The sequence below is a fragment of the Sabethes cyaneus genome, chromosome 1 (assembly GCF_943734655.1).
Source record: "Sabethes cyaneus chromosome 1, idSabCyanKW18_F2, whole genome shotgun sequence".
In the NCBI taxonomy this organism is placed as follows: Eukaryota; Metazoa; Arthropoda; class Insecta; order Diptera; family Culicidae; genus Sabethes; species Sabethes cyaneus.
In genome coordinates this window covers 14,753,991-14,778,687 of record NC_071353.1, presented here as the reverse complement: position 1 = coordinate 14,778,687, position 24,697 = coordinate 14,753,991, and the positions used below count along the sequence as shown (strand labels likewise).

Sequence of the window (24,697 nt, the reverse complement as noted above, 5' to 3'; positions counted from 1 at the left end):
AATAGATAAAACAAGATAAAAGAAAAACAAAACGCGACACAAAAGGAGGAAAATAATAAAACAACAAGAGGAAGAACGGAACATATGACAACGAAAATCGGAACCGAATAAAAGACCGAGACAAAAATTGACAAACAATAACACAGAAAAAGAGGAAAAACGAGCTTGAAAACCACCGAAACGTAAGACAAAAGACGAAGAATGGAACAGTTGAAAATCAGAATTCGAGAAAAGGGCAAAAAATGGGACAGAAAAAGAAGAGAAAAGGAACGGACAAAAATGAAATAAAACTCGTATAAAGAAAAGGAAAAGAAGAAAAAATGGAAACGTAGAAAACGGGAGGAAAAATAAAGAGAACGGACAAGAAAGGAAATACGGAACGGAAAGCAAGGAAAAACCAAAAGAGAAAAAAAAGAATAGTCAGTAAAAAAAAAGAATTTTCACTATTTTTTAGGAAAACGGCTAAAAAAATATCCAATGGGATATTAAAGCAGAAAGATGCGCCAAAACATGAAAAAATGGAACAGAAAAGGAAGCCGACTAAACAAAACAGTAAAACTGAGGAGAAAAAAGGAATATGCAAAAGAAAAATCGAAGAGGATTGGGAAAAAGGAACTAAACATAGAATAAATGTGACAGAAAAGACAGTAAACGGGACATCACAAACAAGAAAAACGAAGCAGATGAAAAACGAGAAGAAAAGGGATAGGAAACGAATGAAAAGATCAACAGAACCATGACGTGGTGTAGGGCTTTTTAACTAATCAGTAAACGAACAGCGGTCACGTTTACTTCTGAATATGGGGATATGTCAAAATGATTTTATGATTTCAAGTGGGACTCGGGGTAAAAATTCACCAAATATGATTGATGCGTTGTTCAGAAAGTACTTTATTCCGTTTACGAATAAAGCCTGTGCGGGGAGCTCTGATAATTAATAGATGAATGTTTCTGGGGCTCATCCCTATCTACCATGGCTGTCACACATATCTCCGAAAAATGCCGGTTGATTGGGTCGACCCGGGGCCGGGGAGAAGGCGGAGGGGCGGACGCACAATAATATTTCTAGCGGGCGGTTTTTGGGGTTTAGTGACGGATTTCCGTTACAGATACTGCGCACTAGCTCTTTGGTCTCGAGGGTTGGGAGGCGGGCGACTGTATATTTTAAAGCTTCTGTCGACTACCGCGAACATCCAGGTCGTGCTGTGCCCAATTTACTTTGTAGACCTGGCGCGCGAGGTCGATGCTAGGCGGGGCTGACGAATCCTCCATTTCTTCATTGTACTACATTTTACAACTCAAGTAGTACAAAATGTCCAGGGCAAATCACATTTACAAATTCGATCTATCATTTTGCTTCCCATCATCATCATCATCAGCATCATCATATATAAAATAAGACATTCCAGCCTTTGGCAGAGAGATCTCAGAGCCAGTTCGTGGAGTCCGCGCAGGGCCAGAACGCCCTCCGCCTGCGGGCATAGGCGTGTTGTCTATGCTTGGGGCTCTATCTGTGTTTTAGTAGGCGACATTGCCTGTTCCGTCAGGTAGAACTAATATTTGACGCCTCTTTGACACTTTGTTGATGACATCATAAAAGGGCCCGGCACAGAATTTTACACGCTATTTAGCGACCAGCTGGAAAACCCGAAAAAAGGAATATTCCTCGGGATAAACTGGCTGTTTAAACGACTAGGTTACCTGGTGTTAAAATCAATACTACAAGAATGCCCCATACTGCTTCCAACAAGATTCTGTACCGTCTCACCAGGCGAAAGCTATTAGGCTTGGTGTGAGGACGATTTTCCGCATTTTATTTCTTCGAAAAAGTGGCCTGTCTCTTTGGCTGATTTGTCTAAGCATGGGGAACACCAAAGGATTGACTGAGGATATTTACAAGTAACGTTTAGAGAAGATTTGGGATGAAATGCCTCAGGAATTGAACGTGCTAGCTGTTACGCTTTTCAATAACGATTGCGATTAAAGCAAAGGGAGAAAGATTGGAATTCGATAAAGACAAATATTATGGCTATACTTTACAGAGAATACACTCAACATTAAAATTTATGCAAGCCTTTTTATTTTTGAGATCATTTGCTTTACTGACAGTAATAACTGTCAGTGTCACCCTGTAAGTACCAGAACACTACGACAAAAATTTACATAAAAGTATGTTCCATCTGCAATGGACTTTATTTTCTCACGAACGCAGCGTAAATGATCCTTCACCGATCATAAAATAGGATTAGCAAACTGAAACTACTTCAAGGTATGAAAAGGTTCAGAACTTCTATTGCCTTCCAGTGTTGCCAGGCAGCAGCGGCAGGAGTCTCGTAAAGAACGCAGTATTGAAAAGTTAAAGTTTTGAAGCACATGGGGAGAAGTGCATATCCGAGCAGCTGCACCATCCATGGTGCAAGCATTACTTGAGGCAACTTTTAATTGAATTATTTCTCTCCACTGACACAAAGTCGAGACGTCTCATACGCCCAACCACGGCCATAATCATCACCATCATCATTATCATCATCAACGTCATCATCAGCGTCTTCTAACAATTCGACCCAGTTCCAACCCGGCATTATCCTTCGTCTCCGTCGGCATGTGTTGCTCAGCTTTTATCTCATTCTCGCGCGCGCTAGTTTCCGGTCGCTTTCCGGGCTGTGTGAGCCAAGTTTCCTCCGTCTGCGTTGCTGTAGTTGCAGTAGTTGTTCGTTGCTAGCGCTCGAAGAGCTAGGACAAAAAAAAGTGCAACAACTTTTCCTCCTCAACCGGAACAAAAGTAACTTACCGAAAGTACTTTACAATGGTATTAGAAAGAAAGTTGCTCTTCTTGGTTGGTTCACATGTACATAAAGGAAGCAGTAATTTTGATCATTATTACCGTATGCTGTAATCTGTGTTTTATTAATGTCCTACGGACTGGCCAAACGGTTGGTTTACACTACGTTGAAAAGGGTTCACCTTTTGAACAAATTGTTCATAAATGCTAGGACTGTGTAAAGGCAACGACCATCACCGAGCCATTCACTAACAAAATTCAACTATTTGCCTACCACATCCGATGATACTTTTCCCCGGAAAATACCAATGACTTGAGCTGCTGGGCTTTATATTTTGGCATACAGCCAGGCACCAAAAAGAATCCTCCCTGTGAAAAAGGTCGTTGGACGAGACTAACGACAGAATAAAACAAAACGGGGATGATTAATCTTATTTAGTATGCAGTAACCTATAGATACTAGGGGTACACACAAGCTGGAACACACAGAGAATGCTGTCGTGGAAAGAATGGGCCAACTGTTAAATCTTGACGACAGGTTTGAGCTTCCAATTTGATACGAAAATGGAACCGACATGTGGAAAGTTTTCTCCGGTGTGCCGTTCACAGGAGTAACTAAGTATCGTCGGCCGTCAACAAGATGATGTGGCATTAGCGAGGCTGCATTCTTGGAAGGTTTTACTTCACGTAGGAAGTATAAATAAATACGAGAGCAGTAAAGCTGATTATTTCCGACTAATGCTATACAATCAGGTCAGGATAAACCAAAGTTTGCGTGCTATTGTATGCACTCTGCGCATTCTTAAACTCATTACTCTCTGTTATTTTTATTACTAGATAAAATTTGGAGGAAAAAATGATTAAAGCTGGCAGTATACACAATGCTTATTGTTCTGTTTAGTAACAAATAAACTCAGATAAAACCAAAAAACTAAAACAAGTCCAGATTTCTAGTATTTAGTTGAACACGTCGCGACCGTGTAGGTTGGGTGTTTTTTTCCTGTTCTGTTGCAACTTTATGCACAGAACGCGAAGGCAATAGTGATTTACAATTTAAAGAACGACTTTCAAAACAGCATAGAAATAACTGTTTCCTTTGTGTCGTTACAACAGGCTACGAATAAAGGGAAAAAATAGCAAAACGTCTGGAAACAATGGCTTCACGTAGCAAAATGTCGAAGAAATTTCCATATATACATAACCGGCAATCCCCTATAGTCTTGTGTCGCATCTTTCCCATCTCCTTTCGATACTTTTCGGTGCTCTATTTTTTTCGGAAATAGGAACACGCTTGTGGAGAAGAGCTGAAAAACCGCAGACCGTCGTCGTTCTAACAATCTTTTTCAGCCATCACGTACAGGAGCCAGTTTTTTTTGCAATAATGGAGCATCGGATATGGCAGTGAATGAGGTCGAGCTATCCTTCCGCAAATTGAGAATGTTCTATTAGTTGTTTCCGGTATGTGTGTGTATGTGTGTGTATGTGGTGTGTTCGAATGATGTGGTTTCAAACGAGAAACTTCATTCTTTACAAAAGATGGATATATTCCAGTCTTTGAATCGGTCAATTGTTGGAAATGCTTGATTGGACGATGCCTTTTTAGCGTCTTTGAACAACGGGTTTGGATTTTCGAAGTCACCATCCAAAATTTTTGGCGTATCTTTTCATATTCTGAAACCCTGATTGTAACCGTGAAGGTGCACTAAAACTTATTGTCGCAGTTCAAATTTACATTCCGTATGTCAGAAATATGTCCAATTTAACATGAAACAGTCTGGAAGCTGCAAATATATAGGGCTATATGTGCCGTGAAGGGGGTACATGACCCTTTGCTTTTTTGGCTTATTTTCACAGCGTTATAAGCAGAGCTGAAAAAATTCAAAATCATACTGTTAAAATGCGCCAAAATGAGTTAGCTACGAAATCAGCAACCTATGATTCGTGCTACCTGATAAATGAATTAAGGGCGCTATCGTGAACGCCGCCGTCCAGTATGTGAACTTTGTTTTTCCTTTAGCGATTGCGGCAGTCAACTCACACATGCTATCACTGAGTCTGAACTTTAAAGAAAATCATTTTCATTTCAACTAGGGTACTTGATCCAATAGTTGTGGTAGTACCAATAGTTGCGCTACTATTCATTATTAATGCATATTTTCGCCACCGTAGCATTTTATTGAAAACAATTACATTCATTATATAAAACAGGTTTGTAGAAGTATTGGTAGTTAGACTACACCATTTAAAATTAAAGCATTATTTGCTAAAATGCCAATTTTCCAAAATCCAACGCGCAGTTGGAGCGAACAACTATAGGCGCTCATCTATAGTTTTGCTACGATGTTTTTTCACTTAGCAACCTAGCAATGTATATGGAATACCACAATTAAAGGAACACCAAACTTAACTAACGAAACATTAGCGCAACTGTTGGTACAATATAATTGAATCGGAAAATTCATTTTTTCTTTATAAAGCTTCTCGTACAATGAAAGCAACTGTCTTGCCATGTGACAAATACCTTGTATTTGATAAATTTATATCCCACTAGCATTAATTGAAACATATACCTCAATAAACAAGCAAAATGAAATTATATTGTGCTTAGTAGCGCAACTAATGGATCATCTACCCTAAATGATTTTTTTTCCGGGAGCGCCTATGCGTATCAAGAGTGTTCATAAAAGTGCTTATAAATAATTTACATTGTGTGTTCAATCATGAATGGTTAGTTCAGACGCTATTAGAATTTCATTTTTTAGGTATATGCAGCAAAAGTTTTTGTTTAGTTGTACAATTATTGTAATTAGAATTAAAGTGTTAAGTAAAAAATCTTAAAACTAAATTCTTGCGAACATAGGCGCAATGCATGTTAACTGCCTGTGTGTCTAGAGGCGTTACTGAAAAAATCATTTCATTTGTTGAATGCTGATTTTTTTGATAACTGAAAGTAGCTCACTAGACCGCGTAAGGAAAGTAAAACGCGCGCAAATTCGAAATCAACCTTTGGATATGTAGGTATCAAATATATCCGAGTGCTATGATTTGATGTTGGTGTTACAATAGAGGGAATATAATGAACTGATATTTTCCTTTTTTCAAACTCATTATTTTCTGTCAACTGTTTTCAGCCCTGGTTATAAGGCTATTCCGTTTAAGAAAAAAGATTGAAGAACAGAAAATTTCCCTTCTGATATGAAAATATAAATCAATTCTCAATCACTAGCTGCAAATTCATCTTGTTGTTAATTTCAGCTTAAACAAAATGAGGTGCTTCATTTACAGTGTGACACATATGTATTCGAACAAAAACAAAGTCATATATTTTTGTAAATAAAGGCTGAATTTCGAATTTTACTTTTAGAAGTTGTTTACCCATAGATACAGAACGCAGCAAATAATTAGGCCATTACAAATATTTTATAAAGTTTCTGTCCTTCCGGTGTTCGACCACTGAAGGGGGGGGGGGGGTGATCGAAAAAAACATTTTTTATTCGAGCAAAAAAAAACCGAATCTATTGTTGCTTATAATATATACGTTATTTTTTATGCAAAAATCTACGAAATAAGACAAAAACGAAGAAAAATTTTTTTGGACGATTTTCGGAAATTCCATTGTTTGAATTTCCATGTCTGTTTCGTGCTAGAAGCGTTAACTCAACTCGTAAACTCATTTTTCGAGTTCGAGACTCAGTTAAGCAGCTAAGTCGAGCAGTTAAGTCGAGCTATCGAATCAAACAGTTAAGTCAAGCAGTTGAGTTGAGCAGTCTAGTCGAGCTGTCGAATCAAGCTGTCAGTTAAGTCGAGCAATCAAATCGAGTAGTCTAGTCGAGCAGTTGAATCGAGCAATCGGGCACTTGAGTCGAGCAGCCGATTCGAATAGTCCAATCGAGTAGTTGAGTCAAGCAGTTCATTCAAGCAGTTGAGTCGAGTAGTCCAGTCGAGCAGTAGAATCAAGCAGTTGAATCGAGCAGTTCAGTCGAGCGTCGAATCGAACAGTTGAGTCGAGCAGTTTAGTTGAGCAGATAAATCATGTTGTCCAGTCAAGCAGTCCATTCGAGTAGTCGAATCAAAAAGTCCAGTCGAGCAGTTAAGTCGAGCAGTCGGGTCAAGTAGTAAGTCAAGTAAATGTGTCAAGCAATCGAATCGAGTAGTTAAGTCGAGTAGTCCACTCGAGCAGTTGAATCCAGCCGTTCAGTCAAGCAGTCAAGTCGATCTGTCCAATCAAGCAGTTGAGTCAAGCAGTCTAATCGACCAGTGCAGTCGAGCAGTCTAGTCAACCAGTTAAGCAATCGAGCAGTCCAGCAGTCGATCTGTCAGGTGACTGAGAATACAACCCAATGCTACGAAAGCATGACGTCCTGTCAGGGACCTGTTTTTAGTTACCGATACGCCTCTTATGACGTCCTGTCAGAGACCTGCTTTTCGGTACAGACATAATCCTCTTATATAAATAGATTGAATCGCCTTTTGCCTGGATAACACGCTTCAAAACCTGTTTGAAGTCGTTACATGCGGCACGCACTACTTCCATCGGAATATCATCTTATAGCTTGTTGATAACTAACTTAAATTCATCCAAAATTTCGATATTTATAATCCTTGAGCTTCTGCTGCATGTACCTCGCTTACAAAAATCCAATGGGTTCAAATCGGGAGAACTTGGAGGCCATTCCTTTTTCGACATGAAATCCGTCGGATAGGCTTTGCACCACGCCTTCACAAGAATTTCAGTGTGGTTGCAGTTCCATCCTGTTGAAAGACGTAATCTTTTCCACCATACATTCCCCGAACGTAAAGCATCAAATTTTGTTCTAAGACCAATTTCCAGATAGTATTTTGCATTAACTTTCACACCCTTTGTTAGCCGACCCTATTTGTCGGCAAGCACACCTTCGTCCAACATTAACCCACAGTGTGAGCTGTATCATATGTAACAACAACGTAACGGCTTGAGTTGTCATATTGTAACGAGAAAAGAGATAAACCTAATGCGAAAAGCCAAGTTATCAATTATACATTTACCATATAAAAGAATCTGCTTCTCGAAACCTACCAATTAGTATTTAAAGTTAAAATCAAGTAAAGTTGCACTAAATTTTGTTACTTATATATTTGAAAATACGGTAGGTGAATAATTTACCGATCTAATTATATTGAATCAAGCTAACCTATAAATAACGTCTACAGCACATTCTTGTCAAAAGGAAAACTAGCAAATTCCTTGCGGTAGAAAGAAGCTAAAATACAGCCGACACGATCTAAACCAAATACTCAGGAAACTAAACGTGAGTGTGACTCAAAACTTATAATATAAGGCTAGATTTAATCTTAATTATTGTAAACTTTATTGAACAGGAAAATTATATTCGCTCACGCATTTGGCGCCATTTTCCCTACAACTTGGGAAGATTACAAAAGCGTTTTATTTGTTGCGAATATTATTTCGGAAATCCTTCCCGTTGACTAAAGTCAACACCCTTGTCAGTAAATACAAGAGGAAGTTTTCCTTTCTTTGAAATGCCTCCCCATACCATGACCGCTGGTGAATTTTGGTGTCGTGCTCGTGGTAAATTCCGTTTGTGCTTTGGAACGTCGATGATCGAAACCGCCCACAAGCGATCATTTTGAGCATGTTACGGGGTTTGAAGAACAAACAACTTCTCGTCAGAATAGATCACTTCTGAAACACCGTACCGACAGAGCAGCAGTTTGCATCTTTCCTGCCATTTTTGTTTTGTTGCTTCCGTTAATCCATGGATTTTATATTTTTTGAATGGTTTCATATGCAGATCCATTTTCAAAATTTGACGAAAGTTTTCCTTTTGATGTTTAGCTGAACTGCCAGTTTCTGTGCAGATCGGTCGCAACTGCGACGAATTCAGTCTCGAAACAACCTTTTTGACCTCTGCAGTTCTAAAACTGCGTTTTCTTCCGGTTTTTTACGGTTTTCAACAGATCCCGTCTCGACAAAGTTTCTGGTGTATGGTATACAAATCCTCTTATTATGCCGTGATATTCGAGGTCACGAAAAATACTACCGCATGTAGCACCGTTTAACAATTTATTTATTATCAACGACCGTAACTCAAACTCTGGTATGTTCACACCGAACGAGACACAATACGAAAATGAAACTACGTCAAGTAAGACTGAAGGCATGATGCCCCAAACACACGGTCTTAGTTTGATTGAATTATTTGTATATGCCGCTGCAAGCATAAAATGATTTTTGTTCGAATATACATGTGTCACACTGTACACTAGTACAACTGTGCGAGGCAGATGCGTCTGGAACGCTTTTAGCAAATTGAGTAAAAATCCATACAAAATTAATTATATTGCTGGCATGTTGGCAGCACTTGGTCTGCTGTTGAAGTACAGCAATCCATCGAATAGGTCCTTGGGTGGTGCTGTTTGCTCATCGTTATTTCTCAGGTTTCTTCAAATAGATATAGCCGGTTTTTGGCAGGTGATAAACCTTTGATAAGCCCCAACAATACGCCAGTCAGCTTTATATGTTAACTAGCTGAACTTCGTATTGGCGCAAATTAACCAGTGTTGTACATAAATCGTGAATCTCGAATAACCTTTGTCACAATCTTGAGTTTTGCAAGTTTCTGAGGAGCTCAACCTTAGATGATTCATTTTGGCAGTTACGTAACTATGAAAACATGGGTAGTTTAATATACAAATTTGCAATTCCTCACAGTAAAGTAGAATGCAACTCCCTTCATTGCTTAGCCAGATAAAATAGAGCGAATAACATGTGAAATATTCGCCGTGATTGTAACGGGTGGCAACCGAAATTTTGGAATTTTATCGCGCCTATACTCAACAACAAAGCTCAGAGAGAAATGAGAGTATGTATGTGTGAGTTCTCTCTCTCTTTCCTCTTTTTGTCAATATTTTTTGTTTTGTTTATGCTAATCCAGTTCTGTTTAACATGACCTCGAAACAAGAAGCACGTCGGGAGCGCATTGTACACTTCTACGAACTGCCACAGAAATCTCAGCAAAAAGTATACGGTACAACATTTAAAAAGCGAATATGTTGCGGCTTCGACTGTTTACCATATCCTAAGATGCCCAACAACTATTCGCAAGCAAGGTAGTGGAAAACCAGCCAAAATTATGGACGCAGAAGGACATGGTTCTCTTTGTTGTGCCTTCAACAACAAGCCCTCTAGTTTGGCTATCAATTAAGATGTGCACCAGACGAATATTTGAAGTAAATTACGATCCCGTTTCTACAAAAACATCATGCAGGTGGAAAATACGTGTTTTGGCCGGATAGAGCATCATCGTATTACGCCACTATTCGATCCCATTTGTACCCAAAAACCATGACCCGACAGATTTGTCTCAGTGTGCTCAATCGGTGATTTCTCCGGGGGGCTAACTGGAGAGCCACGAATTGCAAACAGTTGATTGGTAGAATCAAGAGATCCATTCGCCAAGTTGACATGACGGCCGTACAACGCTCCTTTTCAGACATCAAACGGAAGCTTCGCCGAACAGCCGATTACGGACCGTTTTTAAATGTACACTAATTTTTTTTCAACAATGGATTATGTATCTTTAATTTCGGTAAATCAGATCTTCTTTATGTATCTTTGTCTTTTTTTAACAGCCTGAGAAAAAAAATTCCAAAATTTTAGTTGTCACCTTTTATACTTAAGATGAGCAAAATCAAGCCTGATCAATAATCGATTTTTTGCGCGTGAAGGATATAACAACAACATTTCTGTACACTAATGCCCAGTGACTTCCAGCCGCAGCAATCCTCAAGCCGACCTCTACTAGCCGTTCGTTGTAATTCCCTGCATTCTCCAATAAGTACAACGATGTGTACAACGATAAAGATTTTGAGATCAGCATTCGCAAATTTACAAACATCTGGTATCAGCAAGCAGATATTTAAAAAGATTGAGAATAGTAACGGGCCCAGGTTACTTCCTTGTGGTACTCCAAAACTGTTAGTAAATTGCGATTAACTAAGCAGTATTTCAACCATCTCACGAAATGTGTCGAAGCACCTAAGCGATTGATTTTATCCAACAATAAATGATAATCAACACGGTCGAAAGCTGCTTTAAGGTCGGTGTAAATTATATCTATTTGGTATTCATCTTCAATGCATCTTCAGTATTGACGCAGTGCGACGAGAATTCAACATGTATCTTTTGATGTTGTATCTATTGATCTCTCTTTGAAGTGGAAGAAATCATACTAATCAGGCGAAATGTATGATAAGACTGCGGCAAAAAGTCTTCTACCAAAATTTCTAAAAGTTTTCGATCCGGCACACAACGAGATGATCCCATGGTAGTTATGACATGACATCACTGTCATGTCTGTCTCATTTTTTATGTACGGGAAAGATTACAGATTGTTTCCATTTCTCGGGAAATTTCGCCTGGGTTAGTGACGCGTTAAAAATTATGGTCAACGGAATTGCAACAGGATCAGCGCATCTTTTTAGGTTCCAAATGGCAAATAAACTGTCTTCAACAGCAAGCTATTAATTAACTCTGACGTCAATAGCGTCGCTGGGCACAGATATCAATGCCAAGTTTATGAATTGCTCACTGACAGAATCAGCTTTAAATATGTACATTAGAAAAACGGTAAGCAAACAGATTGAAGATGTCCTCGCGAGTGTCAGCTGCTTTTCCATTAACCCATTAAGCCTTACACTTTTACCAGCACAAACGACTTATAATTTTTCTCAAATAGGCGTTTGCCAGACGTTAATTCCTCTAACTTCGTACGTTCCCTACAGGTTTCTTCTATCGTTTCATTGTATGAAATATGAATCTTCCGTTAACACCATCTTGGTTCTGTTACCAAAAAACACGGCCAATAATGCTGAATCACAATGTAGGTATTCTTGGTCATAGTTTGTAGCCCGGTAATGGAAGCAACCCCAAACAAAAATGTACACGAAAATTGATAAAATATTATTTAAATTTGTTTTGAACAGAACGATTCTTTGCAACTTTGCACCGTATTCAGCCTTATTCAGCAAGTAACATCCATCCAACTAGCGATTTTTAAAAATGTCGAAAAAGAATTTTAAACTATGTTGCGGTTACGTAGAATGGACAATGAAATCCAGGAAAAATTATATTTCGAAAGAAAATATCTGCAGCAGCTAGAAGCATCTCAATCCTGTACAGAATCCGTAACCAAAACTACCCTTTGATGATCCGTTAGTTCGTTTGCGACAGTAACTCCAGTGGCAAAAGTTTTAATCAACTCCGAGCGTAACAGGTTGGAAAAAAACCAATTACCCGTCAGACTGAACGATATTTCATAGCGATCCCCGAGGCCAGGTCGGACGTCCACTCCACTCAACCACGCCTCTGTCAGTCGGTGCGCAAAAAAAAAACACGACGACTGGAATCAAATTTCATTGCAGTGACGCGCGCAATAAAAACAAATCAATTTAACGCCTCGGGGAGTTGTGTCGTTTCTTTTTCAGCATAGTTTTTAATGAGAAAATGACATCTGTGAGTACTTCCCCCCCCCTCGTCCCCCCGGTGTCTCTGTTCCGCTGCTGTACTTACCCTCAGACAGCCGCTGTTATAGACGGCCGACTCGAGTGCTATTCGGGAAATGAAAACCCCATCGGACCGGTCCGCACCGTTTCCCTCGCGGATGTACAAGCCGAGTGTTTGGCCGGGTCGTTTCACGATCTCCACCAGCTGCCAGGCGAAATCGACAGGAAGAGAAGAACAATTTATCAGTGCAATTGCTCGGCGCTAGGATCACAGTACACTGCTGCAGTAAGCCTGCCAGATGCCGCTCTTTACTTCACTCACCTGAACCGTATGCCGGGCATCAGCCTTGTTGAGAAACTTCTGGCCCGCCTCGACGGCCTGCCGGCTGCCCATGCAGCGGGGCTCCAGAATGCGCACTATCATTTCACCACGCCTCTCCACCGCCTGTTTGATGGAAGGAAAACAAGAAAAGAGGATTATTTGTCGAGAGCGAAAAAAAATACAAATCTTCAGTACAGAACCATACAATTGAATCGAAATGTGATCCGACGTCAACGGACCGTGGGACGCTGGCCGATTAGTTTTCATTTAACTGTTTGAGGTTGGTTAGGATTTTTTTTCTTGCGGAAAAAAGGTCGAAAAATGACCCATCATGCTTCAAAGAGTTATTTTGTATGAATTCTAATTTTAAGGATTAGGCATAAACGGTAGCTTTGGACGGTTTCAAAACTGTCAAATATTATTTACGTTTCTACTGAATCGAATGAATGTGTGCATTGCAATCGCCAGGTCAGTATATGAGGACGCATGGCTATTTATTCAACTCCTACACAGTTATACGGTTTTGAAATCTAAAATCTAAGCTTGAAACTTGAAACATGACCGTGATGACCTTTATCCGGGCACAAGAAGAGAAAAGCTCGATTGTAGCACAAAAGCACCACTTCAGCGTGCAGCGTGCGAAGCCGAACCCAGTTGCAAGACAATGTTGTGCACCTTAACAACCTTAACTTCTATTCTCCCCGCCTCGACGACCTTTCGTGGGTACCCCGACTGTATTAATTCGTTTACTGATCCGTACAGTCTGCTACCGAAAACTTTGTGCATGTCTGGCACAGCCGTACAATATTTTCCTTTGACTTCCAGTGAATGAGCCTTGATCCTGCTTTGGCCAACCTTGTTTCTCGTTTTATATGCAACATATTTCTATATAACTCGTTCTAATGTACGAGATTGTTGTACTGTGAATGTTGTTACTTCTCGTTTTTTTTGCGCTACCCATTTCTGCAGATGCATGACGCTGTGTTCCTCGGAAAAGGCGAGCAACCATACTTTAGACCGCACCATTTTGGCATGTACTTTATGATGTTTAATCGCTTGCGAAGGATGCCACAAGTGGGACCGTTTCAGTGTTCACTGCTGTCGTTTCGAAAGGTCGTAAACGAAATTCCATCCGAAGTTAGGATTCACGCGAAAAAATAACTTGCATTGGCAGAGATCGCCTCGTTATTTTGAAATGCTTGTCCAGAAGTAGTTTCTTATAGTGGTTTATTTTCTGAATGGTCCTTTTCACCCACTCTTCGAATTGCAGCCCACTCTGCAGGTCGCAGAAAGTGACCTACTTAGAGTGCATAATTTAATAGAATGTTGAAGCTGTTTGCACTGAAATAATAACCCTAAAGCTTCGTTGCGACGGTCAGGGTGGCTATTAAACCAAAAAGGTTAGTAAATACAATTTCAATAAAAAAAGAATTAGATTATTGTTTTTGTAATGGAATGAATAAAAATGAAATGAAGTAAGGAACATGGACGATTGATGAAGTCTGTTCTTTACGACAACCAACTGTAATGACACTTGATATGGAGAAATTCAGTATAGGTGGCAGTTCCATCGGCCTAAAATGCGACTTACACGGTCATAGATGTTATGTGACCTGTAATTGTTTATTGTATGAATGTCGCACACGAATGTAGAGAAAGTGAGAAACAGTAAATTACATTTGTTAATAACCGGATATAACAATAATTTACTAACAGCCGTTCCATTCTGAAGAAGAAATTAACAGATTCTTTAAAAAGACAATGTATAAACTTCAACAAACCTCATGTTTCGGTCTAGACATTTTTAATGAGATCAGGCATTTGATAAATTTTTTATAACGGTAGTTTTTTACAACCGAAGGAGAGAATGGTAGAAGAAAGCCATGAAACAAAGGTGTTTATTGTATCTCAGTTGAGAAAAACCCTGAAGGGAAAAGAGCAAAAAATGAGGCAAGTTAGGGTCATTTAGGTAACGCTTATTAAGTTTGTATAACGTTCCTATTTATCTAAGCTGGGGACCAATAGCTGCGATCCACAGGGCCTGGAGAAGTAGTTAGGTACGAATCCGGTTATAATTGGCTCCGATTATAGCTTGTTTCGACCCGAAAATTTTCCAGTTTGGGATGAAGTTGGGAACGCTTAGTGTTCTGGAGAAAATTGTGTCACGAAATTTTCATATATTTGCATATAACTTTTACACGAAAAGTTGGATCGCAAAACAATTCAATAGTGATCTACACGATAATAACACCTTTCAAATGACCGTAATAGTGAATATATATCATGTGACACACATACTAATCACAAAAATAGCATAAACCCTTTATCTGTACGATGAGATCAATTCGACCACAGTCCACTTTTTTATTTTTTAATGAATTATTCTACTTCTTTCACGACTAGGTGTGTCTATCGAAGATCTTTTATTACAGAAGTTATATTTGACCAAAAAATTTATAATTTTAAATTTTATTGGAAAACTTATTGATTTTCAATTGACGGATTTCACGCCAACTCGACCAGAGGTTGGCATGACCCTCTCAGAATTTCATAAAACTTGTGTGTGTAAAGAGTTCATGTACATAAAAAATATTACTCTAAAACTATAAGACCTACAAAAAAATTATCTATGGGTGACTTTTAGAAAATCTTCTGAATCTTCATAAAAAAATACTGAAAAAAATAAAAATTAATTTCTACACTGAGAAAAAAGCATTCTAAAAACTAAAAAGCGCATTTCCAAAAAATGCCATCTCAGATATTGATGAAATTTTTTCTGAAGATAGATAATTATATGGCCTACAATTCTTCCATACATCGCAAAATGGGCATATTTAAAGGAAAAAAGTTTTTCTAACAAAAACTCTTATAAGTCCTTTCAGGAAAAAAGGTATTCAAGTATTTTCGAAAATTATAGCACCTATAAAAAATGATGTATGAGTGACTTACAGAAAATCTTCTGAATTTTCATAAAAAATACTAAAAAAAATAAAAATTAATTTCTACACAGAAAAAAGCATTTTAAAAACTAAAAATCGAATTTCCAAAAAGGCCATCTCGGAACTCGGCCATCACAAAATGGGCATATTTAAGGTAAAAAACAAAAACTCTAACTTCTAACAAAAACTTGTTCCGGAAAACAGGTATTTCAGTATTTTCGAAAATTATAGCACCTACAAAAAATGCTGTATGCGTGACTTTTACAAAATTTGCTGAGTTTTCATAAAAAAATACTGAAAAAAATAAAAATCATTTCCACACTGACAAAAAGGCATTTTAAAACATGATTTTAAAAACTAAAATTCGATTTTCTAAAAATGCCCATCTCGGAAATTGACGAAATTTGTTTTGAAGGTAGATATTCATATGGCCTACAAATCTCTCAGATATTGCAAAATGGACATATTTAAGGGAAAAAAGTTTTTCTAACGAAAACTTATACACTCAAGTACTTTTTTTACACGGTTTGTTTTTTCGAATAGTGAGAACGGGGTTATTTAGGGACCATTCATTTATTTCTCAATACGTTTGGGAGAGGCCCGAGATTCGTCACGTATTTTGTAAATGGTCCCTAAATTGCACCGTTTTTGAGTAATCGAAAAAAACAAACCGTGTAAAAAAAGACTCGAGTGTACCTATACATGCCTTTTACCCAGGAAGGACTAGAACAAGTTTTTGTTAGAAAAACTTTTATACCTTAAATATGTCCATTTTGCAATATATGAAAGACTTGTAGGCCATATAAATATCTACCTTCAAAACAAATTTCATCAATTTCCGAGATGTGCTTTTAAGAAAGTCGAATTTTAGTTCTTAACATGCTTTTTTTTCTCAGTGTAGAAATGATTTTAATGTTTTTCAGTATTTTTTTATGAAAATTCAAACAACATTGTAAAAGTCATTCATACATCATTTTTTTGTAGGTGATGCTATAATTTTCGAAAATACTGAGATACCTTTTTTCCGTTTTTGTTAGTTTTTGTTAGAAAAACTTTTTTCCCTTAAATATGCCCATTTTGTGAAGTATGGAAGAAATGTAGTCCGTATAATTTATCTTCAAAAAAAATTCTTTAATTTTTGAGATGGCCTTTTTTGGAAAATCGATTTTTAGTTTTTAAAATGCTTTTTTTCTCAGTGTAGAAATCAATATTTATTTTTTTCAGTTTTTTTATGAAAATTCAGAAGATTTTCTATAAGTCACTCATACATCGTTTTTTGTAGGTGTTATAATTTTCGAGTTATATTTTTTATAATAAAAAAGAGAAAAAAATTAAGCCCTTTCCAAAATTTAGTCCAGACCAATTTTCGTAAAACTAAGTTGCATAGTTGTTTATTTACATAAACTCTTTACACTCAAAAAGTTTATTTGAAATCTGAGAGGATTCTGCCAATCCCATGGTGAAGTTGCCGTGAAATCCGTCAATTACTGATTGATTTATTGATACATTACAATATTGAACAAATACAATATCAAGTGCAATTTATATCCAATTTCAATTCCTACTTTAGGTCCAATTTAAATCTAATTCATTTCCATTTTCAAGTGGGGGGGAGAGGGTGGTAATGGGGGTGCAAATGAGACTTGTAAATAGAAACAAGTGGAAAAGCAGAAAACGTTCAATGTTCAGCAAAGTTGTTCAACTCTAAAAGGCAATTAATGTGAAATCAACGACTAAGTTCCAGTTTGGCTTGTATCCGTGTTACAAAAGTTGGCGCGAGCAACGGAAGGTAAAAAAATTAGCATGCATCAGAATCTACGTAATTTTTTGGCGCGATTTTCGGAATTTACGCGGATATGCTCTATTCAAGTTAAAACTCAATTCTAATTTCATACCCAATTTCAACACCCATTTCAAGTCCACTTTGGAGTCTAGTTACAAATCCAATGTCAATTACTACTTTAGATTTAATTTCACGTCCATTCCCAACTCTAATTTCAACTCTGATTGTAAGACCAACTTCAAGCATAATTACAAACAAGTCCGATCTCAAATCCAATTTCAAGTCTATTTTCAAGTCCAATGTAAAGTCAATTCATTTCCATTTTTACGTCCAATTTTAAGTTAAGATATTGAATTGGGGCGAACCAACCAACGGTTGAAAGCCCCATCAAATAGTAAATAAATAAATAAGTTAAGATATGGTGGAAAACTCCACAGAAAAAACGTAAAAATAATGTTCAGTCACACAGAATTTTTTTGAGATATTTTTTTCTTGTTTATCAATTTCTAATCTTTTATTGTTAAAATTTTCGTGGCAATTTGCTATTACTGAGTTATGGCTAAAAAACGCAGATCAAACAGTTTCTTATAAATATGCCAATAAATTTTCTTATCATATTCACGGATAGAGCTAGGGTAGGCCATCTTCTGCTGCTCTCCGAAAAAAAGTAAAGAAGAAAAAATGGGACAGTAGAAGCAAAAATGGAAAGGGCGTGAAAGAAAATATGTCAAAAATTGGACCAAACGAGATAGAAAAAGGGGAAGCACGCGAGAGGGAAAAAGCTTAGGTAGACCAGTAAGATTGTACGGGGGAAAACGCGAGAGGAAAACGAATTAAAACTGGTATGAAAGAAAGACGAAAGAGGATGGGAGGGAAAACGGAACATAAAAATAGAAATAAGTTGAAAAGAAGAAAATGGGAGAAAAAAGAGAGAGAATGAGGCTTAAAAACGGAAGAGACTGGAAGGAAAAATACAAGAAAAATGAGAGAAAAGAAGAAAAATCCGTAAAGATGATAAGGATAACCTGGACATAGCAAATGAGACACGACAGGATAATAAGAAAAAATGGGATAATAAGAGGAGAAAGGAAAGAAAAAAATACGACTGTAGGAATATGGAGAAAAAAAACAGAAGAAAAAAAAGAGGATAAAACGGAGAAGAAAAATAGAACGCGAGAGAAAAGGAATACAATTAGGACATAATAAGAGGAAGAACGGAACAAACGACAGCGAAAAACGGGATAGAAAAGGAGTTAAAAAGTGAAAAACGAAAACCGAGACAGAAAGTGACAAAAAACGAGACAGGGTTTGAAAACAAGAAAAAATGAAAAAAAGATAAACAGAACAAAAGAAAAACTGGGCTCAATAAAAGGGCGAAAGGCGCAACAGGAAAAGAAATGAAAAGAATCAGAGAAAGAGGAGATAGCGGACAGAAAAAAATAAAAATGAAAGAAAAAACGTGACTAAATGGGAAGGAAAACGAGAAAAAAAAGAAAAAAATGGAAAAGAAGAAAACCTGGGGGAACAGAAGGAAAACGAGACAAGAATTGGAATACAAAACAGAAAACATAAGCAATAGCCAAAAGAGAAAATAATAGAGAAAAAAACCGATGAAAGAAACGAGGAAACAGGGTATAAAAAGAAAAAGATGGAACAAAAAACGGGAAAATTGGATAGAAAAAGAAGAAAAGGAATAATGGAAAAGAAAAATAGAAAAATGCAGTAAAAAAGGAGCCAAAAATAGAATAAATGTGACAGAAAAGACGGAAAAACAGGGCATAAAAACGAACTTGATAAACGAGAATGAGAGGAGATAAAAAAGTTGGAAAAAGACAAAAACTGGAAACGTAAAAAAGTAGAGAAACTAGACTAAAACATGAGATACAACAGGATTGAAGTAAGAAATGCTGGGACAAGAAAACTAAAAAAACAGAACAATGAAACAGGAAACACGGAAAACAACACATAGAAAAAAGAAAAAAGGAAAAACGGAAGGAAAGTGTTTGGAGCGTTTAGTGGAAAACGAAACCTAAAATTAAAGAAAACTTTCTACGAGCTACTTCCACTATTAATTTCATTCATAACAATAGATACGTATTTGATCTACGACTTGCAGGTTCCTTCAGACGAAACATTCGAAAACAGACAATGCTGAAGCCTGCAAGTCGTAGGTGAAATGCGTATTTGTTGTAAATAAAAGTAACAGTGGAATTTAATTGGAAAAAGTTTTCTTTTCTTAATTAAAAAAAATGGAACAAAAAGAGGAAAAAGGGACTGGAACGGAAAACTATAAGACAGAAAAGTGGTAAAACGTGTGAGAATTATACGGAGAATACCTATTCTAATTTCAAGAAAAACTTCGTGTTAAATGTTGTGTCCATTTATGTCTAATTTAATGTGGAATGTCAAGTTCAATTGCATGTCTGATTTTCAGCCCAATTCCAAATCAGGTTTAATTCCAAATTTAGATTTAATTTTAAGTCACATTGAAACACTGAATTTCAAGTCCAATGTCAAATAAAAATTTCAAATTCTGTTTTAAGTCCAATCTCACGTTTAATTAATCGCCTCATTAGCTTCGGGGTACGATGCTGGCCTAATAAGCCAATCGTCGTATGTTCGAATCTCCTGTTGCACTAGCTCCGTAATTGTTCTGTACTCTAATAACCGGCTGCGAAGTCTGTCGATACAGAATGATAAAGTTTTCAAGGACGTTTATATTCATGGCTTTGCTTTGCTTTCATATCCAATTCCAAGTAAAATTGCTCTGAATTTAGTTCCAATTTCCAGTTCATATTGAAGTAAAGCTTCATGCCCAGATTAGTCCAAATTCAAGTCTTATTTAATACACCTTTTTTTGGAAAGACAGGAAGTGCCTGCTGCGAAGAATGATGGAATTGGATGAACTGAAGAATTTCGTTATAGACCTAAAATATAATGGGTTGAGTATCAATGGCAGGTGGGGTTCACTCCCACACTCTTTCAGTTGGTACCCGAATGTTTTATTTACTAAACTACTTGCGCTCGTTATATTAGGTAGTCTAATATTTAGTCTTGTTTCGATCGCCGAGAAGATAGAATGTTATCTACTCGATCAGTCCGATAGAAACATGCAGTGCGTTGCTACGGTCGTTCCGGCAAGTCTTCGTCTCCCATCGCGGAGTTTTTTTTTCTTTTAATTTACCTGCATATGATTCTATACGCGGTCATGATGTAAACTCTCTAAAGGTCGGGTGCCGCACCTAGTGCCTCCAACTATAGGCGAAGCTAAGGAGGCTATCAAGCAGCTAAAGGACAATAAATCGATTGGGAAGAATGGTATCGAAGCAAGACTTAATAAAATGGGACCGGAAAAGCTGGTCACTTGTCTAAATGGGGAATTTCTTGGTTTAAAACGCTGTTTCTCGGGATTGGTGAAGAATACCTCGGGGCGACGAGTGATTGTTATGTAAAAAAATCTGCGCAACACGATGAAGTTGAAAGTTTTGAGCTAAAATTGTCTTTATTGAGAGAAAAATGTAAATTTACTTTTCAAATTGAGTTTATAAATGTTTGGCAGCACTTGTGCTCAGAAATGATATCTTTTTCGAATTCCTTGAATGATTTCCTTTGAAAATGTGAAAATAGTGTCTTTCTAAACTTAATATTTCCGGAGATATAAGTAAAAGAAAAAAAAGAGGATTTGACAAAATCGGGTATTTTCCTTCAAACTGGAGGTGCTCCCATTAATCGAGGGAATGTTCGATCTGTACCAAATTTTGGCACTTTTTACTTTCTGACCGAAAACGAACAAACTGACAAAATTTGGTTCGAATCCGTGAAGGTCGATTACACGTTTGAACTTTTTCTCGGTGATTTGGCATGGAATGACTCATATGCATGATAGAATTTAATGCGCATATGCTGTATCAATTACGGAAACTGCTGAAAATTTATTAATTATTCTTTCGTATATTTTGTTATGATCGCTATAAATCAAATCAATCAGGATGTTCTGACAGTAAAATTTTAATCTTTCTTCTCACGGTTATATATTGTCAAGTTAACAGAGCTGGCTGGCTAAGTTAGCTTTTTACCTCAACAAACTTTACGCTTTATAGCTTTGTCGAACAAAGCGAAAATCTTGATTAAATTATGGCTTGATGCTTTCAGCAGAGCGTAATAAGATAACTTCAGCTTATGACCTGACTCTTAAAGGTTATAAAAACCGTCTCAGCCACTTGGTCGGCAGGCAGTTTTATAACGGTCCAGAATGGCAGTTTTTGTTTCTAAATAAAACTAGTTTCCTTTTAGCAGTTTAAACACTCAAGATTGTAATTCGATCTCCAATTTATGCTTTCTAAAGTGAAATTAACATCGTCATCAAAGTGTCCCAGCAGAACGAGATAAGAAAGTAACAGGCAACAGGCATTATAATCGTAGGCAGAAAGTTGACTGCATGCGATGAGAATAACGAACAAGTTTGCAATCATTTCCGGCATATTTTCGCAGCAACAACAGAGTAAAACATGAACAAAGCAACTCGAAATTTGCTTATTCGAGAAGCTTTAATCATCGCTGAGAATTTAATTAATTTTATCAGCTTTTTGAGCGTGTAGTGTGGAATATGTAATTTGCATGGTTGCCTTTTATGTTGTGCATCCTGCTAGCGAGCGGTGACAGAGGTGAACCACTTCCCATCATATTCGGAAAGAGGCGAATTGAAGCAAATAAGTTGATTCCGAACTGCAAATTGTGCAGTATTTTCGGCCGAAAACACAAATGTTTAACTTTAAAAATCTCTCGTACCTCCAGCGCGGCCGCCGTGCTCGGATCGTGGTCATTCTCCACCGCTTCGATCTGGCGGAAGATTTCCGAGCTAATGCCAGACACCTTCCGGAAGTCACCCTGTAGTAATACTGGCTCCTTATTCGGTCCGCCGCCCATGCCCCGCTGGCCCTGCTGCATATGGCCGCCCTGCTGTTGGGGGTGGTGCTGTTGCTGCTGTTGCATGCCCTGCTGGCCCTGATGGGAGGGCATGGGTCCGGGCGGCGCACGACCCGGACTAGCGGTGAGGTCAGGCACTGATCTTCCATTTTCCTGGAAAGACAAAGAAAAGGTCGAATTAGTTTTATGAACTGAACGTAATTTAAAATGATAAAGTCTTGAAGAATCTATTTTCAACCAGCGTTTGATTCCGAACAGGACGCCGCTAGCGTGCTTCTCGTTTGATAATTTGTCTAGATGTGATGTCAAAATACGTGATGATGGTAACCATTTTTACTAGCAAACAGTGGAGCGGCATAAAAAAGCCGACTTCGATTAAAAAATTGGCAAAACCGTCACGCAATTTTCGGTGCCGCAAGACAAACGCGCGATTGCCGTTTCTGTTGGCAACAGCAAATATCGATATCGAACCAGCCTGACAACTGAGGCAAGTTTCCAGAGGATAATACCTACCGCCTAAGTGTCGAGTATCGTATTGCGAATGGTTTAGGATTAGACCTACTCAACCACAAGCGGCTGCTTGACCCTGCTCTCAGCGGCATTCCTGCCTGCTTTCATCGGATTGGTTGGAAAATCACAAACCAAGTACTACCACTGCTTTGAGCCACTACTGGCAAAGCCTCACGTTTTGGATTCAGTGCCAGCTTTCGGGATGAAACTTTTATTTGCGTGTTGCTCTGTCACTGGGAGGGGAGGAGAGGGGAGGGGATTAGGCTTCTTTCATGTTGCTTGCCCTTGATGTGGCTCATCGCATTCTGCTGCACGAGCTCGAGTGACAGATAGAAAAAGATTAAAGACAAACGTGAAAGTTGTCGGCAAACGAATCTTTATAATGTAGGTATATTTGTGCCAGTTTACCTTCGTCATTCAAATATTTTGTAGATTTCGGATAAACTTGAAATTAGAGTAAGATCGAATTCAAAAGATGAACTTGTGATGAAAGTCAAACAGCATCAGGACAAATTTGAACCATGTAGTTAGATTAATTTGCAACAAAATCGATCGAATCAAAATACAATAATGTCATTAACATTAACTGTCTTTAAACAAAACAGTTTTTTGTTTGGTGAAAGCACAAAGAATGTGAGTAACCATGCGCCTCCGCCAAAAACGATTGATATGTAGAAGTATGGTTACTAACAAAATGTGTAAATAATGATTTGTAATGCCACATAATCCACATCTTCATTATTCATAAATCAGTTGTCAAACATAATTCCATAAACGATTTTTTCGATAGTTTATTTTCCCCAATGCTGTATGTACTTACAAACTGATTTTACACCAACTCTGTAATTACATTGTATAGACACTAATTATTGGCCACAAAGCCACTTGTAATACACAGCATAAAAAATCCATTAAATAAATTCTAGTCATGAAAAAAAACGACGGAAGCCCGTACCACCGTAGTGCGACTCATGGGACCTTCCACGAGTGACACCAACCATCGTAGTCTATTGCAGTGTGAAAAGTCGGCAAAAAAACTCCTGTCTCCTGCCGAGTCTGCTGCAGCTGACAATGTACACTATACACAGACTTGTCACTATGCTGCCAGTTACCATTTCCAAACACACGTACACTACATTCACATCCATTCGGGCAGGGTTGACACCGCTTGGCGCTCTGCTGACTGCCTTAACTTATTTGTCGGCTTCACTTAGCCAGGCTTGTTTCAATAACAGTTTAAAAATATTTGTTCGTAATGAAAGCACAACTTTGCGCTGAAATTTAAATCGGCACTTAATTACTTGAAATTGTTCCATACCATTTTTCATGCTCGAATTGGGCATAGCCCAATATAGTGACTTTGGCTTAGAACCTATTGCCACAGTTCACAGTTCGTCCGTGCAAGAGCATTTTCCCACGTGACTGACAAAAAGAGTTGAACATTACTTGTTTTCTTCGTTTTCTTCCAATGCAGTATCTAAGCCGTGAGAGAAATAATATAATGTAACTGCTCGTTACAAGCTGTCAGTGTTTGCAACGATTTGACCATTATGGCGAAAGAAATGTACGATACCGGAAAAGCAATACAATTTCAACTAGGATTACTTCTGGGATGCAGGTTGGTTGGTTGACTACAATAATATTATCATTGCCGAACGAATGATACGAGAAGTGCGCTGCTTTCTCGATTTTGTTCAATTTGATTGAGTTTTGAGATTCCGTCCTGCTTGGACAAATATTGTTGTCAGCTATGTTGTGAGTAGGAACAGCAGCAGTAGAGTAAAAAGCCCGTCTGCGTTAGAAAAACAGTGTTATGATGATGAAAAGATAATAGAAAATACTTTTGCGGCCAGGGGACTGACTCTGTTCGGTCAAACAAGGAAACAAAACAGCATCGACTGGATTGTCTTACTTTTCCCGTACTGTTACAG

General features: G+C 37.9%; 1 protein-coding gene across 1 annotated transcript in view; it reads right to left on the bottom strand.

Moving 5' to 3' along the window:
- Positions 1–24,697, bottom strand: part of LOC128741705 (rho GTPase-activating protein 100F) — a 93,426-nt gene that overhangs the window by 14,775 nt on the left and 53,954 nt on the right. Inside the window, exons 2-4 of the mRNA XM_053837691.1 lie at positions 22,119–22,409; positions 12,609–12,731; positions 12,354–12,491 (exon numbers count right to left, since the gene is read on the bottom strand). Coding sequence (XP_053693666.1) covers positions 12,354–12,491; positions 12,609–12,731; positions 22,119–22,409 — 552 coding nt within the window. The remainder of the gene's footprint in view (positions 1–12,353; positions 12,492–12,608; positions 12,732–22,118; positions 22,410–24,697) is intronic.